Here is a 17,293-nt window from a genome sequence, read left to right as displayed (position 1 = left end):
TTGGCCCTGAGGACCGAAGGGGTCAAAGCTCATAGGGAATAAATGGGCTAAAACACGCAAAACCAGCGGCATGAACCCTAAAGGTCTCAGCTGACTCAGTCGTGGGTTTAAGACCCGAGTGTGAAGGAGCTTCGGTTCTGGACGGTGTGTAGCTGAGAGCGTTAAGCTGGTAAAAGTCGCACCTCTGACGCTGACTTTGCGTTCCTTGCCGAGCATCATGTCGATCTGCAGAACGGCCTCTCCGATGGGCTTCTCCACCCCCGGGCCTGCAGGACACAAAGCACCAGGTCACACAGGAACATGAACCAACATCATTCCGACGATCAGGAGCTCATTGCTGCTGCAGCTTCTTATCTCACACCTCTGCTTTGGGCAACAAGAACAGAGCCCGTTTCACACATAAAACATGACGCTTCCCTCGTTGGTCACTTGAGAAAAGAAACTTTTTGGTGTGCAAAATACATTTGATGAACCTGTAATATTTGGATTTCACTGAGGTGTATTTTTCAGAGGAAGCTCAAGCGTTTTCACGTGGAACCCGAGTGGACTCACCTCTATCGGGTCGGATCTTCTCACTCCCGGTGATTCTGATGCCCATCCCGTCGTGCACTGAGAGCACAGGGAGGAGCACAGAGGTTCAGGACACTATTTGTCTGGATATGCTGCGTATGCAGTGTGTGTGTGTGTGAGAGAGGACCTTGGGAGTGCTGCGTGGTGACGAAGGTCTTGATGAGGGCGTCGGTGCTCTGTGAGTAGAGGGACAGGGCGTAACGCAGGGAAGCCAGTTCAGGACTTTTCTCCACGAACGTCTTCTTCAGCCCGTTTCCTCCCGCGTGGAAGTATTGCTGAAAGAAAGCAGAGAGGCGACAAATGAATCCTTTAGAGGGACACCGAGTGGGAACGGAAACACAACGATGATCCCACAGCAAGGACAAGTGTCCTCCACAGTAAACACAGATTGTATGTTTCACATTGATTGTATCTTATAAAGCAGCGTTTTAAATCTGGTAGCAACATTTAAAATGTGCAAAAGCAAGCAGGAGCAGTTTTTGTGGGCGACAAAGACGTGATTGTTGCTGAACTACTCTTCGTGTTCAGTGAAGCTACACGAATCTGACCAACCTTGATGGTCTCCAGCCCGGCGTCGATGATGATGCACTGTTTGGGCGTCAGCGTTTTGGCCTCACCGCCGCCCTGCAGCGACCAAAACGTCACAGACATCAGGCGCTTTCAAACGATAAAAACGTCACCTTTACTCGTTATTTGCCACAGGACTTTTCTGCACGTGGCCCACTTTCAAAATGTCGTCGTTCTTTAATCTGAACGAGGCCTTCGTAGGAATCAATAAGCGTCTGTGTGGTGATGGATACAAGGCGCTGTCCGTGGTGCTGAGACTTCCTGTGCTAGAGGTCGAGCGCAGGTCAACGCTACGGACCAGCTCCAAGTGAACAAAACAAACGCCCCCTCCCCGTGTGTTACCTTGAGATTCGACAGTCCTTTAGCGGCTGTGAGGAGCTGGGCACCCTGCAGAGAGAGAGAGAGAGGGATTATATGGTGATATATTCACGCTTCATTCAGCGGGACCTTCACATTAACGGAGGAACTCAAACTGGAGCTTTCCAACAGGTGGCAGCAGAACACAGCAGCTGATGTGACTGGAGACACATACAGACACACACACATCTGTGCATATGTAACATGTACTAATAGCTGTCTGCAGATGTACTACGACCGCCTCCATTCGCTTTGCAGACACTTTGATTTGATTAATGACGATGGACATTGTGCACGCAGATCTTTTTGTCAAAATAATTTGTAATGTAATTTTGTTTGTAACAAGCGTTGCTATTTTAGAGAATTTGGAGGATCTTCTTGTCCGCGGTCGCTTAATTCATTAATCAGCTTCAGAAGACACAAAAACAACAACAACAACAACAACAATGTGAAAGTGATTTGTGTGGATTCGTTATGATTGATTTTCAGAAATAAGAGTTTTTCTGCCAGCTATCGACAGAAACAGAACTTTTAAAAATACGTTTGTAAAGAAATCAATGCAGAAACAAGTGGCTTAAACGTGTGATTGGTGCAGGAGAACAAATAGAATGATATTGATTTCATTGCTCGACAGAATAAAATACATGAGGAGGATGGATTACTGATCATACTGTGTTTAATTCTCTTATTCTACTCTATTTGTGGGGACCAGTTTTAACAAGGAACAAGAAGACGAGCAGGAAAAAAAAGACGATATTTCTCCCGGAGCCTCCCGGATGAAACCATGAGTTTGTGCTCGTTCCTACCAGGCTGTCGTTGCTCTGCGGCAGGACGATGGACTTCTCCAGGCTGCTCAGGACGGTCTTCCACAGGTCCTTCAGGATCCTCTTCAGCACCGTCTTCTCACAGATGTCCGCGAAGATGCTGAGACTGGATCACACGCAGAGGTCAGTGACCCACTTTATTTGGCTCTTCATGAGGCCACTGCGTGTGTTGTTGTGCGTGTGTTGTGTGTCGTCCCTTACTTCCCATCCAGGAACTCCATGAGGGGCCTCAGCATGTTGTCGGCATCGGCCTCGGCGGTGCTGTGGTTGGGGGGGCCTTTGATCTGGTAGAGGATCTCAGCCATCTGACGCATGCAGGAGTTAATGCGAGCCTGGAAACTGATGAGGAGACACACACAGAGGGCATCTTACTCCTGCAGGGCTGTGTGCATGTGTGTGTCTGTGTGTGTGTGTGTGCGTGCATGTGTTACCTCTTGGCAAACACGATGCTGAAGTTGTCCAGGTGAGTGTTGAGCTTCACCTGCAGCTCATTGAGGATGTCGGCTGCCTCCGTATCCAGCTACAAGGAGAAAGGTGACATCTGGTTAGTTTATGTCTTTACCATTAGTTACACATAATACATACAAATTTATATACAAATGTATATATGTACATATATATCAGGCTACTGCTGAAGAGCAGTCACAGTGTGCTCTGCATTCTTCTGTTATTTCCTTTTTCTTGGTGTCTTTCTATTTTTCTCACCCAAAAATTAAACACATAAATAATAATAAATAAATAAATGGGTAGCCCCCAACAATTTGATTTAATGCGGCAATAATGTCAGCCAAAGCAGAAATGTATGAAGTGTACAAAGTTGGTCTATAACTGTAACGGTATTTGGTCACTCCTATGACGAGAGTAACATTTTTAACGTAAATTAAAACTGTGATAAAGGTATTTTATTTGAGTTTCTCGAATAAAACTAATAATATGTATCTGTGCGATACAAAATAGGAACATGTAAACATACGCCGAGATAAAAGCGAGGCGGGAAAGAAAGGGGGAGGGGCCTAAGTGACAAAATGTAGTAAATCACAAAACTAACAAAGTGGCTCATTTCTACACAGATAATCTGATTTATCTTTAATAAAATAAAATAAAAACCGATGTTGAAGACATTCAACCGATTTTTTTTGTTTTTTAATGTGCCAATTAAAACATTTTCTTATAAGAGAAACACGAACACGCTGAGAACATACAAGAGGCTGCCATTTGAACATTTTTTGACATTAAGTGGAGCTCATTTGACAGCAGGAGGCCGTCGGTAAACAGTAAACCCGCCGGAAGCAAATGTTTCCCTCCTTATTCCAGCCAGATGTGAGACGGCCACACATCTGTCCTCCTGCCTCAGTGGCCCCGTTTCAACACGTCAGCAAACGCTCCAACTTATCACAACTGGCCGAGTGCGTCGCGCAGGACGAGCACGCCCCCGAGCAGCATCACACCTCCAGTTAAAAAGGCGGAGGACACCGTCACCGGCACGCCGGACCTCACGTACGTGAGACGCCGCAAAGTGTCCCGTCCGCAAACGGGGCAGCTGTGCCATTAGAGAGAGGACGCCGGGCGCGGCGCCAGAGCACATAATTGGACTAAAGAGCGCCGTGACTTTGAGGCGACAGTGTTTTAGTGCCTCTCGCCATTTAAATGAAAAATGTTGAGTGGAGTGAAAGTTTGGGCCGTCGGCTCCGCCTCCTTCTTGGTCCCGATCCAGATTAACGAAGTGTGTGCATGAGAAGTGCAAAGGCCCGGCCGAGCAGACGGGCTCCTGGAGGTGTGTGTGTCCCTACGAGTGTGTGTGTGTGTCCTTGAGAGAGGAATGAAATCATGGAATCCTCTCAGATCTGCGGCCGGAGGATGAATCAAGAGCACTAATAATAAGATGTCTTTCCGTCCCCCCCCTGAGGGACACTCACAGTCAACGTGGACGTATGCGTCACGTGACTCGAGCACTAAATCCTGAGCAGGACCACTGATGTTTCCTGTCTGTAGCAGCTGAACACACTGAAAATGGGGCCTTTCATCAGGACCTCAGTGGACTGGTGCAGACGTTTGGCATCTCGGGCTCCACATCAGCCGCCAACACCGTTTACTCTCATCTCGGCCCCCGTCGGATGAGGAGACGGGCGCGAAGACATCGGGACCAGCAAGTGTTTATTCTCGCGCAGGAAGTCAACAAGCACCAAAATAACACTTCCTCAGAATGAGCGGCGCTCTGCGTCACGTCTCCATACGCGGCGCTGGATTCATTTCTATTCTTGTGTAACAGTGTTTGCATAGTTCATGTGTTCTACATCAGACTTAATGTAAGTATTTTACACACACGATTCCTTCTGAACATGCAGGGCAATTAAAGAAGAGAACGGAAACCTCCGAGAACGCTTTTAGAAACAAAAGCACACACACACACACACACACACACACACACTAGAACCTAGAAATTAGACGTGTCCTTTTCTGTCTCCACCACACAACTGTACCTTCTTTGCGGCGGCTGTGGCTTCGCTCTTCTCGGGGAGGACGGAAGGAGGGAAAGAAACGAGAAAGAAGACAGAAACGTGAAAAACAAAGTCACACGTTACAAAACAAACAGCGTGTTGCTCAGACGCAGCAGGAAAAAGAGCCCGAGGCTTCTATTCTGGCGGGTGGGGTGGGGTTGGGGGGGGTTTGGGGGGGGCAGTCTGGTGCGCTGGGTAACGGTGAGTGGGTGATTTTTAATAAAAGCTTCATTTTTATTGCCTCTGGTTTATGGGGGAGAACCGACCTCGCCGTCTTATTTCTCATCGGCTTCCTCCCAAACGGGAGAATTCAGCAGATATGAGACACGTCGGTGTTGCTTTGCATCGTCATGTACTGTGTGTGTGTGTGAGGGAGGATGAGAACAACGGGACACGTGTTGGTAAATGCCAGTGTGTCTGCGTCCTTTGTTCATTTCTCAGGATGAGAAGATCCGTTCTCCTACTTCAGAACTTCTACCTGCAGCACTGATGGAGTTTGCCATTCGACCATAGAAGCCCGGGAGGGGAAAAGGGAGATAAATGTCACAAACAAACCTTGTTTACTTCCTCCTTCGACTAGTGAGGAAAAACAACACAAAGAAAGAAATTAGACAATTGTCCTCGAAGTCAACAATTGAAAGAAACTCAAGCTGAAAGAAAAGCTCCATCCTGAGACGGAGAGAAAGAAATTAAATGCGTCTGTGCCGCCGACGGCCAAATTAAAGGTTTGGGAAACGATGCTTTGAACTGGATTCTGGGAAATTCTGGGAGAGGACGTAGCAACACGCTGGTGATCCAGCTGCAGCTTTAAAGACGTCTGTTTGGAAAATAATTGACTTTTTTCATGACTTGATAAAAAACTGACAACAGATCCGAAGGGAGGACGAGCTTCAAGGACCCACCTGTTTGCTCTTAGCGTCCTCCTTGAGGCAAAGGAAGGAAAAGAAGGTGTTTGAACAGAAGGTCTACGCTGTCAACATCTCTCTTTCTACCGAGCGAGCTTCTAAAATATGAGAATGCAGCTCGTGAAGTGAAACAAACGAGGGACGCGAGGGATCAGAAACCAACCTGCTTCTCTTTATCCTTCTTTTCAGCCTGCAGGGACACACATGAGTGAGTGAGCTTCAGCACCAACACCACCTCCATCCACACACACACACACAAACACACACACACACACACACACACACTCGGTTCACCCGTCATCCTTCTCTCCCTCCAGACTGTCACATTAATAAAGCCCGTTGTTGTCCTCAGGTGAGACCCCCAGAGGCCCAGTTCTGCTGACTCACAGGTTTTATATGTTCAGCCTCGGACGACTGATAAGAGTTATTTTAGGGCCCGACGTGTTTATTTAACAGGGTTGTTAATAAAGCACAAGCGAGATGTGGACCGTGGGATTAACATCATAACAGCGTTATCATTACTTTGCAGAAACAAAGTTATTATTTTCCATTTATTGAAGTAGTGATAGTTTTGTCTTAAAATGAAGGTAGTTATTTGGGGTTGAACTGGATGTTATTTGGAGGTTTCTTTTCGTCCAAGATTCTGATACTCGCCCTCTTTTTGATCTCTTTGGTTTTCCATTGCTTTCACATTATCAGTTACTAAACTATTACTATGAAAGTACTAGTTACAGCTGCTACGGTTGACTTCAGGTTAGATTACACATCATATTTCATACATACATTACAGATCTGCCTCGACACAAACACGCACACTGACATCCATATTCCATAAATACCTTCAGCTACATTAAAACACACCTTTTCCTTTTTGGACTCAGTCTTGAATGATACAAAAAAAAGAGGAAAACAAATGACAGAAATGTGAAAGTGAAAAAACGGGAAGCATTGATCGTTGTCACGAGGTGATTGGCAGCTCACCTTTTCCTTATCAGGCTTCTCCCACAAATAAAGGAATGAAAGAAAACGTTAAAGACAGGAAGCAACAAACGGACGTGGGGTTGATGAAGGAAACGGTTGCTATGGAACCTGGACACACACACACACACACACACACACACACACACACACACACACACACGCGCGCGATGTCGTCTCTACGGAACGAGGGGAGAGGATCTAGTTCAGCACGCGGGGGATCAGCTGTGAGATGACGGCCGGCAGGAGAGGAGACGTTGGTTTGTGGAAATGAGGGAGCGACCCGATTTAAAGAAAGCAAACCTCCTCCTGCTCCTCCTCACTGTCATCACAGGCCGAGGACACGTCCTACGGGGAGGACAGACGGCGGACCGCTCAGAGACAACCCGAATAAAACAAACTGTTTGACTTCGTAACATCAACACGGAGACACACGGACTGGATCGCACACACAGGAACACACAGTGCCGGCCTGACCAACCAACCTGCTTCTCCTTCTCCCTGTTGTCAACCTGGAGGTGAGCGGGACGGGTGAGGACGGGAGAGGACGGGACAGACGGGACGGGACAGGGAGAAGCAATCAGGCCTCGTTGCCAAAAACAATGTTGTTTTCTTACAAAAAGTCCGACATCCATTCGGTTCAGAGCGCTGATTTAAATCTAAAACCTCTGATGTTTGGTCTCGTGACGTTAGAGGAGTAAAATAACACAAATGTGAGTGAATCCTAAAGTAAACCTCATACAGACATTACACACCTCGCGGGGACCGAGCCGTTTGTCCCCATGTGGGAGCAGAGTCCCCTAAACGTCCCCGAACGAGATCGTCCTCATCGATGAACGGTAAACCGCGTCCCTGCGGTCCGTCCTCGGGGGACCTTCATGAGACTATTACCGGGCCTCTGACCCCTGCGACCTTTAGCCCGCGTCTTTAAGGCCGTTCCTCAGACAACACAACACACACGTGGTCTCCACTCCTCAACTTACTGACTGTGCATGTTCACCCTGACATTTAGCATCTGTTCAGTTAGCATTAACCCCCCCCGACACCCCATAGACCCCCTATGGTGTAACTGAGCCATTAGCAGAAGCCATTAAGTGGCTGCAAAACACAACGTTTTATACTCTATTAAATGCAGTGATCCAGCAGCCCGCTGTCTAGTCTATTAAGCACCACTAGAGGAGGGGGGGTGTTAGCAGCTCTGCTAGCATGTGTTAGCAGCTCTGTGGTATCTGGGATGTGGGGGGGATTCATCAGAGAGGCTGCCGGGGGGGTCGAAGCGGTCGCTTCATAATGTGCAAAAGTCATCGTTTAGAAGAATGTTGAGTGTGATGTTTCCCTGTGATCCTGGTGAATCTGGAGCTGTGAGCTGGTTTCCAGCGACGATCGAATATTCAAACCACAAAAGGAAAAACTGTCCCAGTGTGAGCGTGAGTTCAGACCTTGCGGGGGTTTTTCTTTCCTTATCGTCGACTTTCATTCTCGCTTATGTCGTCATCAATATTAAACGTTCTTGAGAATAATTGAGTGTTTTCAAGGGGCTCAAAAGAAGTTCATTCTTTGGTCGCTCAGTAAAAGCTTCGACTGAGAAAATGAAGCTTAAATGTCTGAGCAGACTGACGCGATATGAAACGTCAGCATTCTCTTACCTCGGATCCCTCTGAGTCTGAGCAGCCAGACTGCAGGTGAAATGGATAAAAGCAATAAGAAAAGAAGGTGAGAGGACGCAAACAGAGAGAATAATGATGCAATCAAATCAAATGATTGTGATTGTCTTTAGCTGGCAGCCCACCCACCATGTCATCCTCCCCTTCATTGTCACTGATCGCCTGGTGGAAACGGTTCAGAAATAAAAATAAAGTAAATTATAAAACATGAAGACTAGACAACTAAAATGCATAAGAGACGATTCTACAATAAAACTAAATGAAACAATAATTTATGGTTCTGTTAGTCAATGATCTTAAACTATCTCCTGTGGTCACATTAAGTAAGATACACCAGGATCGTGTTGTTATAGGCGTGTTATAACACCTATAATGAGGTTGCAAGTTGCGACGCACCTCCTCGTCTAACTCCTCGGGTTCCTCCTCGTTCTCCAGCTTTTGGAAAGAAGCAGCAACGTGAAGAAAAACAGTTTTTTTACATATATCGTGTCAGGTGGAAAGAAAAACGTCTATTTCTGTGAGTACAGGGAGTCTAGAAAAGAGGAGGAGGAGGAGGAGGAGGAGGAGGAGGAGGAGGAGGAAGAGTTGACAGGTAAATTGGGCTCAAACTACAAACGGACTGGTACACACAGCGGGGGTTCGGGGCGGCTTTTTGCTTTCATGAACTAGTTTGTTTTCCAGGCGTAACGGGGGAAGGGGAGAAGAAACCTAGACGTACCATCTCCTCCTCAGCCGTCAACTGGAGAGAGAAACACACACACACACACACACACACACTCTCACCTTACTCAGATTAACACACACATTTAGTCGTGAACACAACCGATGACTCACAGACGTCACAGCCGCGAGTGGACCCGAATGGGTCCGGCTATGACCTGGAGCGGCCCGGCGTCGCAGCCGGCGGTGAAATGGTCCTCGAACGGGATCCATTGCTTTGCTACATGGACGCAGATCTTGAAGTAAACGACGGCGACGCAAAGTCGATCAGGACGAAGCCAACGGGTCAGACTGACATTCACAACCAAGTTAGAACTTTAAGACCTAAATCCAGAAGCAGTTATTGAATGTACCCTTTTGTTTTAAAAACTCAGGCTTTTCCTGCGGAAGAGGACATTTCTGGCGTACGGTCGGTTGGAAAATGTTTGAATTAATGGTTGTTTTAAAGATAAACGGCTCACAAAGTGGATCTGATAAAGGCCCATTTGGTCTTTACAACAAATGTTACTTCTTTACAGCCTCTAAAATGTTCTCTCTTTCATTTTGGGGTGAAAGAAAAAGAAGTCAGTCACAAGCTCTCTTTCAAATGTCTGGTTCAGCTACGGGAAGAGGATATAAGTGATGTGAAAATGGATCGTGCATCAGGTCCTCCAATCACCAGAAGGATACTCGACTCACACACATTGGGTTTTGTCAACAATCGAAATCGCCAAGAATCAGACAAAAAAAAAAAAAAGATGCTGTAAGATGTTCTTATTTTTTTCCTGGAATCGTATTTCAAAGCATTAAACATTCATTTTACATTTATAAAAAAGCGAATCCCCAGAAAAGAATAAAAATGTTTGTGAAAGAGCTCATCAGTGGCTGCAGGTCGGATTGAGAAAACCTCAGGTCTCCGTGGAAGGTGGATGAGAACCACTGTTGCAGGACGTGTGTGTGTATTGTGTGTGTGTGTGTGTGTGTGTGTGTGTGTGTCTATGTGTGTGTGTGTGTCTATGTGTGTGTGTGTGCTCACCTGTTTCGCTCCCATGGCCTCAAACATCTTCTCCAACAGGACCCTCATCTGCTGGACGTTGTTCATCAGCACGCAGGGCTGCAGGAAGACGGACGGACGGGGGGGGACAACGGGTCGTCAGGGGAGACGGGTGGTCACATGGGTGAAGGACGCAGAGAGGGACAGCCCATTCCCACGCGGCGGCATACTCACTATCTTCTCCTTCTCGCAGTAGGAGGGGAAGCTCTTGGCCAGCAGGGCGCAGTACTGCAGCAGCACCTTGGTGATGGTCTGTGGGAACAAGACAACACGCACGTTGAGAGCGGGACACCCGTGTGGTCCGTCCGAACGGGACGGCGGTTGAGCGCTGGTTGCTTGGTGACAGGAAATGACAAAGAGGAGTTTGACCCCACAGGTCTCCTCAGAGTCAGCAGGGCGTCACTTACAATGGTTTCCCTCCTTTTCTGCAGCTGTCTGTCTTCTACTGTCAACTTGTACATTTCCCAAAAATAATGAAATAATCAGGTCAGGTTATATCGGGTCAGAGGCCGAGGGGAGGGGGGAGGGGGGAGGGGGGGTGCAAAGATTGGCGGGTGGCAAAGAGAGAGAACATAGAAATAGAGTCAGATGTAGATTGAAGATCTGAAAGCAAAGAGAAGACAAGGAAGGAGAGTCCATGGAGAGACGGCCAGATGTTACAGATGGAACAAACTGCAGCTAAGAGGGGGAGCAGAGAGAGACATGACCACGAGGGGAGGGGGGGGGGAGCGATGCAGCTCAGAGTGATGGCTCACATAGAGTCCATATTGATCGAGCCGCCACACACACACACACACACGTCTGTCTGCAGCGAGAGCTTTGTTAGATGTAATGGCCTGAAAGCAACTGCCTTAAATTAAGTCCGTAGGGAGAAATAAGGCATCGAAGGTTCAATAATAAAACCCGAAAAACTCACCGGCCGGTAAATCAAAGGCTCAAAAGATGCAGGAGTCACTCTTAAGCTCCCAAGGTTTTTTTTTAAATATCCGTTTGTGATCACGAGGACGCCTCACACAATCATTTAGCAGGAGATGTGATTACCTCGGTGGCAACGCCGGTCTTTAAAGCTCACCTTGGCGAAGCGCCGGTTGTACTGGGCCACCACGGCCGGGTCGGGGCAGTCCAGCTTCTTGATGATCTCGAAGCTCTGGTTGAGCTGCGTGAAGATGTCCACCACGGAGCTGGAGAACAGGGCGTGCTCCGACGTCTGCTGGAACTGGGGGCGCGCAGAAGAGGGAGAAGAAGAGGGATTTTGTACCCCGCTGGTGCCGCTCGCTCTGTTTTAACCCCCGAAAACAAACGCACAAAGACGGCGGAACGCGCAACGAACTTCTTCTCTGCAGAGAAAAGCTCTGATAGACAACCAAAGAAATATGGCATCAAAGGTTCAATTACAAAAAACACCTGAAACATCTCAAGGATTTAAGATTTGACTAAACGCCCCAGAGACTCGATTTGACTTTAGTCCTCCCAATAACTCAAACCACTCCTTTTTTTATGTTCCTCGCCCCCGTAGTGCTGCTCCGCTGTAATTACTGTGATTTCAGGGAACTCTGACCAGCGCAATTATTATGATTCCTTTGAAATGATTAGTAATCATGTGGTCCTTCGGAGAGACTCACCCGCTGAATGTTCCTTTTGAGCTTGTGTTTATTGGTATATTTCCCAGATGGCCGAGTCTTTCTTTTAGAAAAGTACTTTAAGAGCCAACGGGGGCCTGCAAGCACCTAGCAGTTGCTCCATGAAACATCTCCAACAGACTCCCATATTCAAAGCGTGTCCGGCCACCAGGCTGTTTCAGAGAGAGTGAAATACGAAACGTGGAAGAGCGTTCTCTGAAACGACGTCTGGCTTTGAGCACGTTGCCCTGACAGACGGTTTGTTACGCAGGAACCATGTGAGCAGCTGTCATTGGAGACAGTCTGCAGAGCGTCCGCTTTCTGCAAACACGTCTGAAACGTTCTCTGCTCCTCCTTCAGTGTAGAAGGGTGAAGGGGGGGAAAAAAAAGGTGACAGCACTTCCTCCCCTCCCTCGTTGAGCTGTGTACCGGCAGCCTTGTGTCAGTATCCTCGCGGTGAATAAATGATACGAGGAGATATTTGGCTTTAGGATCCTCAACAGGACGCTGAAGGATTTCGACCTCGAGAAAACTCCCAGACAACAACTGAGCTCCCTGAAGAGAAACAGCCGCTCCGGGAACGACACATGTGAGTAATTCTGTTAGTCTAAGGGGGGCGAATAGAAGCATCCTCCAAGGTCGAATATTAGAAAATAGAATTTCACACGCAAGACGTGAAAGACGATTCTGCTGCTTAACAAAGTAGGTTTCAACGTGTGAACTGTAAACTGCGGTTTTGTTTCTCCTCCAGTTTTTGGGGCGTTTTCACAATTGGAAGCGAAGCCGATGTGGTTTAATTGCATTTGTAGACGATGCGCGTGTGGAGCAGCAGTCGTCACAGACTGAGAGGTCTCATCTCTCTCTAATGGTTTCTCTCATTGCCTCCATTACATTCTGGCGTCTGGTAAGTCACTTCATCCCTCCTACTCTCTAAAACACTACATGAGAGTAACTGTGAGCACAGAGACTCACTGTTTTATACATCTGAAATCATCACTGACCTCCACTACAAATAGATACCCAACAATCCGCTAATCAATCCAGGATAAATGGATGCTCCATATGAGCCCCAACAATGCCTGAGAAGCTTGTTGGTTTCCTTCAGTAAGTGACCGGGGTGAGTTAGTGACGACGGAGCTGCACATGGATCGTTCTGCACGCTTTGAGAGGTGGAAATGTTCCAGTGATCCGCTAAGCTGCAGCGCGATGAAATTGGCTTTTTTATATTTGTCGCTGTAGACGTTCACTTCATCTCACCGACACTCTTAAGACTGCAAATTACTTTAAAACAACAGTGCACTTTTATGCCCAGCTGAAGACACTCACCCCTTCCCTCTTGTCTCTCTCCAGCGCCCCGTGCATGAACTCCATGGACACGTCCTCGTTCTCAGCCAGCCAGGCCAGGACGAACGGGAGGAACCACCTGGAACCACAAGGCATCTGCTCTTTGAGCTGGACCAGCAAAATAGATAATCTGTTGTTAAATTATAAAGCTTTTAATTCCTTTTTCAATGAATTCACTCCATCATCTCCCCCGTTCCAACGTGTCTCATCGTTTTAATTGACTATATTGTCCTAAACCACGTAAATCCTGCTGTCACTTTGTTCTTTTGACTTTTACTGTGTCGTCTAAATCTCCAGAGTCCAAACCAAGCGAGGGGAGTGTGAGAGTGTGGATGACGTGTATTTAAAAAGACTGTAATTCTCAATGAAGAAGCGGGAATGATGAAGCAAGATGAATCCCTGTATTCTAAAGGAGGCAGAGAAAGGTGTGTGTGTGTGTGTGTGTGTGTGTGTGTGTGTGTTTCTCACGCAGGGTACTCCGGCACAGCGTCCGTGAAGGTCGGCAGGTCCTTCACGTACTCGTTGTAAAGCCACTTGACCTTGAAGTGCAGGTTCATGTAGTCGGCGGTCTTACACAGTTTATGCTTCTCGTGTTCTGTAAAACAAAAACCAGACGGAAACAAACTCAAATAGGCAGCAGAAGTTTCTGGTGAGCGCCGCGGACTCATCGGCGTCGGTTCCCCTGCGCCGCCGCGGGTTCCGTTCCGGGTTCTCCGGGTTCCTCTCGCAGAGACGCAGCAGCTCACTTTTCGTTATTTTTGGACGGTGCGTACGGGGTGACAGCTAAGAGCTAAGAGCTAATGGCTAAGAACTAAGAGCTAATGGCTAAGAACTAAGAGCTAATGGCTAACTGCTAACGGCTAACACAAACTAGCGTGGACACTGATGCACCTCTGATATGATGACATTGCTACTCGAATTACTACTTGAAAAGGAAACATCCCCTCTTAGCGTTTAGCTCCACATGAATTCTTAAATTTGAGAAGCATAAAAAAGAATTTGAGTGGTACAAGAACAAAAGAGCCTTTTTAGTCTGAACCTGGAACAACACACCTGTCCTCGTGCAGGGTTTTAGGCGCGTTGCCTTTGCTGGTAATAAACACACGTCTCTAATTTGCTATCGAGTGGGATTCCTCAGGTTAAAAGCACCTCTGCATTGTTTCAGATGTTTGACACATCTGGAGTCAACATCATTTTTTATCTCCAGAGGAAATCAAAGAGATATTTAGGCCCAAAAACAAAAGCGTCCTCCTCCTGTTGTCATTGTTAAACACGGTTCAAATGAGGTTGTGAATCTCCGCTACGGATGACTAATTAAAATTACACACACACACACACACACGCTCGTCTTACCGGCGTCAAAATCAACTCTGCGGATGCGAAATGTGGCGGGAGCTGAGATGTCAACAGAACGAGAAAACAAAGCAGTGGGAGAGCAGAGAGGGAAGAAGAGGCGGGTTTGAGAGCAGAAGGAAGAATGGAAAAGGAGAAATGTTCAACACGATGAAAGGGGAGGAAACACACACACACACACACACACATGTATAACGTCAGGGAGCCGCTGATGGAGGAGGTTTCGGGGAACTAATACAGTCTCTTGAGGGACTTCTCAGCAGTCAAATGTGTCAGAAAGGAAAGTGACTGAGCTCCGAGCGCCAGACAACGTCTCAGGACTCGCTGGCGTCCACAGCTTCTTCTGCTGCATCGTGACACACAGCCAGGAGGCACAACATGGACTGAGGAGGGACTCACAGTAATGTGGGGCACTACGGGGGGGGGTGTCCATCACGCTATAGAGTCAGATGTTAGACTCGAGCTTTTGATGGTTCTGACTGCGTCTTTGTCTAAAATCTCACCGTTGTTCCAGCGGCGGTAGTCGACCTGAAACAAGACTGGAGGAGACGGAGGGAAGAGAGTGAAGAATGAATGCAGAGGGGATGAAATGGCGGCTCGGTTTGTTAGCCGTTTAGCCTTCCCTGACCCACACACACACACACACACACACACACACACACACACACACACACAGCCTTACCCTCCAGAGCGTACTTCATGTCCTGAGCGAACAGCCTCCACATGACCTCCGTGCTCACTTTCCCCACATCCAGTTCCTGAGGGAACCTGAGGTTCAGACGGACAGTAGTTTGAATTGTTTGACCTGCTAGTGAGAGCTTCCTTCAAGTGACTAACTAACGTTAACAAATCAAAATAAACTGCATTCATCCTTCTCTTTTTTTAAGGTTATATGTTGTTTTAAATATGAACGGTGGTGGAACTGATTTAAACCAGTTGTTAGTCTCACATGTTGTTATTTTCCCAACTAGCGGTTGTGAGTTGCTGTAAATTCCACATCATACAAATCGATGGTTGCATCATTCCCTTAATTGAATAAGACGTAGTGTAAATGGGGACGTATGAGAGAAGATGGAAGCACTGACTGGTTGATGATGGGAGTGTAGGAGTTCTTGTCCTCCTCGATGATGGAGACCATGAGCGTGATGAGTTTAGGCCAAAAGTCCAGATTCTGGATGCTCGGGCCCTGCTCCTCCTGCTGGTTCTCCTCTTTCTTCTCCTCCTTCTCCTCCTCTTCTTCCTCCTCCTCTTCTTCATCTACATTGTCTCCCTCCTCCTCTCCTTCCACTCTTTCCTTCTTCTTCTTCTTCATCTTCTTCTCTGGCTCAGGCTGCGAGAGGGAAAGAGACAGATCATTAAAAATGTATTCCAGCTTTTATGGAACAAAGGGAAGAACAGAACTACATTTCATTGCTTAAGAGTTGTAATCTCAATAAATGATCTGTAGAGAATAATTTACAACTATAATCTTCCTCTACGATATTGATTGTTACAGCTTCATGTTCTGCACATAACGCGTATCTTCATATTAAGACAGGAATCCCTCCAGGCACACTAATAAATATTCATTGTTCTTGAGATATTTTTTTGGGCTGAAGGAGAAATATTACATGTTTTTTTACTAGACTTGAAATGGAGGAAATCCAGGATCTTAGAGAGTATTTTCACGCCATTAATCCCAGAGTGCAAGGCGAGAGGTGGGACGACCCCCCCCCCCCCGCAGCATCCGTTGCCCCGCGCCGATGCTCAGCCGCTCACCGGTGGAACGGCGGGTTGGAACTGGCGGTTAAAGAGCTCCAGGCAGTTGTTGAAGATGTACTCGTAGGTGGAGTTCAGGCAGGCCTTGACGCAGTCCCGCACCACGTGAGCCGCTCTGGGGGGGCTCTGCAGCTCCAAGACCTGCAGGAGGCGGGAAAATTCGGACGCACGGACGCAACGGTGCATTGGTCAGCCGTATCAGTATATGGGTTTGGGGAGACATTTTGGTCCATTTGGTCCAAATCAAAATAAAAACTAATGATTCGTTGTTACAGGTTAGTTCTGATCTGGTTCCTGGTTGCGCGGACTTATTTAAAAAAAAAATGACCAAATGATATACAACTTACTGGTGAATAAGAGGTCATTTGTCCAGACTTTTTAATATTTTGATATTTTTTGACAAATTCTTGTTTTTCAAATTTGTTTGACGGTTTTCACCAAATCTTTTCAACATCGTATATTTGGACGTTTTTTAACAAAATATTTTTGGACTTTTTCAACCTAATATAAATTATTCAACAATTCTTCAACTTCAACCAAATATTTTCATACTTTTTCATAAAGCACTTATGGGTAAATTTATTTTCTGACCTAATGTTTTAGACCCCTTTTTCCATAACATCTGGATATGTCTTATATTTTGAGACTTTTTCTTCTTTCCCACAACATTGTCGCTCGTCATCCTGCATCATCAGGACCAACACTAATTAATAGTATGTTCCATTAACACTCATTTTTATTTACTGGTTGACACAAGAGTCTATTGGGCAGCTTTCATAGCGACTCAAACAAGCCGTACTGAGTGGATTCTGGTTAAAACAAGCACCTTTAATCCGTCCTCCACTGTGGAATCAATCTTTATAACAAGGCTGAAGTCACACATTAGTAAGAGAATGAAATCTATCCTGCAGCTCTTCTCTCACACAAAAATGACCAAAATACTGCCAATTTTTGGCATTTTGAAGAGTCGGTTGAGTGGAGACTGCATGTTATGTAAGTGTGTAAGTGTAGAGCTTTTGCTACAATTGTCATGTAATTGGCTTCTGCCGCAATAAATCTGCCTTCATTTTTCTTGACTTTTATACAAATCTGAGGGGAAATGT

The 17,293-nt window shown here is 46.7% G+C and overlaps 1 protein-coding gene across 17 annotated transcripts in view; it reads right to left on the bottom strand.

The window, feature by feature from the left end:
* Positions 1-17,293, bottom strand: part of LOC120830185 (protein unc-13 homolog B-like) — a 31,741-nt gene that overhangs the window by 2,793 nt on the left and 11,655 nt on the right. For 2 of the 17 annotated variants that reach the window (XM_078086299.1, XM_078086296.1), the window contains 29 exons: positions 16,191-16,331; positions 15,518-15,762; positions 15,115-15,200; positions 14,936-14,971; positions 14,433-14,474; positions 13,548-13,674; positions 13,062-13,158; positions 11,189-11,332; positions 10,291-10,368; positions 10,099-10,176; positions 9,082-9,102; positions 8,760-8,798; positions 8,493-8,525; positions 8,346-8,375; positions 7,185-7,211; positions 7,003-7,047; positions 6,583-6,717; positions 5,885-5,911; positions 5,719-5,739; positions 5,372-5,392; positions 4,799-4,825; positions 2,750-2,838; positions 2,520-2,657; positions 2,301-2,424; positions 1,480-1,524; positions 1,123-1,194; positions 698-845; positions 553-609; positions 183-266 (listed from right to left, as the gene is read on the bottom strand). In XM_078086299.1, coding sequence (XP_077942425.1) covers positions 183-266; positions 553-609; positions 698-845; positions 1,123-1,194; positions 1,480-1,524; positions 2,301-2,424; positions 2,520-2,657; positions 2,750-2,838; positions 4,799-4,825; positions 5,372-5,392; positions 5,719-5,739; positions 5,885-5,911; positions 6,583-6,717; positions 7,003-7,047; positions 7,185-7,211; positions 8,346-8,375; positions 8,493-8,525; positions 8,760-8,798; positions 9,082-9,102; positions 10,099-10,176; positions 10,291-10,368; positions 11,189-11,332; positions 13,062-13,158; positions 13,548-13,674; positions 14,433-14,474; positions 14,936-14,971; positions 15,115-15,200; positions 15,518-15,762; positions 16,191-16,331 — 2,257 coding nt within the window. The remainder of the gene's footprint in view (positions 1-182; positions 267-552; positions 610-697; positions 846-1,122; positions 1,195-1,479; positions 1,525-2,300; positions 2,425-2,519; positions 2,658-2,749; positions 2,839-4,798; positions 4,826-5,371; positions 5,393-5,718; positions 5,740-5,884; positions 5,912-6,582; positions 6,718-7,002; positions 7,048-7,184; positions 7,212-8,345; positions 8,376-8,492; positions 8,526-8,759; positions 8,799-9,081; positions 9,103-10,098; positions 10,177-10,290; positions 10,369-11,188; positions 11,333-13,061; positions 13,159-13,547; positions 13,675-14,432; positions 14,475-14,935; positions 14,972-15,114; positions 15,201-15,517; positions 15,763-16,190; positions 16,332-17,293) is intronic. The other 15 variants (XM_078086314.1, XM_078086311.1, XM_078086304.1 and 12 more) reach the window with 14 other exon arrangements.

This window comes from Gasterosteus aculeatus, chromosome 13 (genome assembly GCF_964276395.1).
Source record: "Gasterosteus aculeatus chromosome 13, fGasAcu3.hap1.1, whole genome shotgun sequence".
NCBI classification, from domain to species: domain Eukaryota; kingdom Metazoa; phylum Chordata; class Actinopteri; order Perciformes; family Gasterosteidae; genus Gasterosteus; species Gasterosteus aculeatus.
Note: the sequence above shows the minus strand (reverse complement) of the source record. Positions and strands in the feature narration are given on the sequence as shown.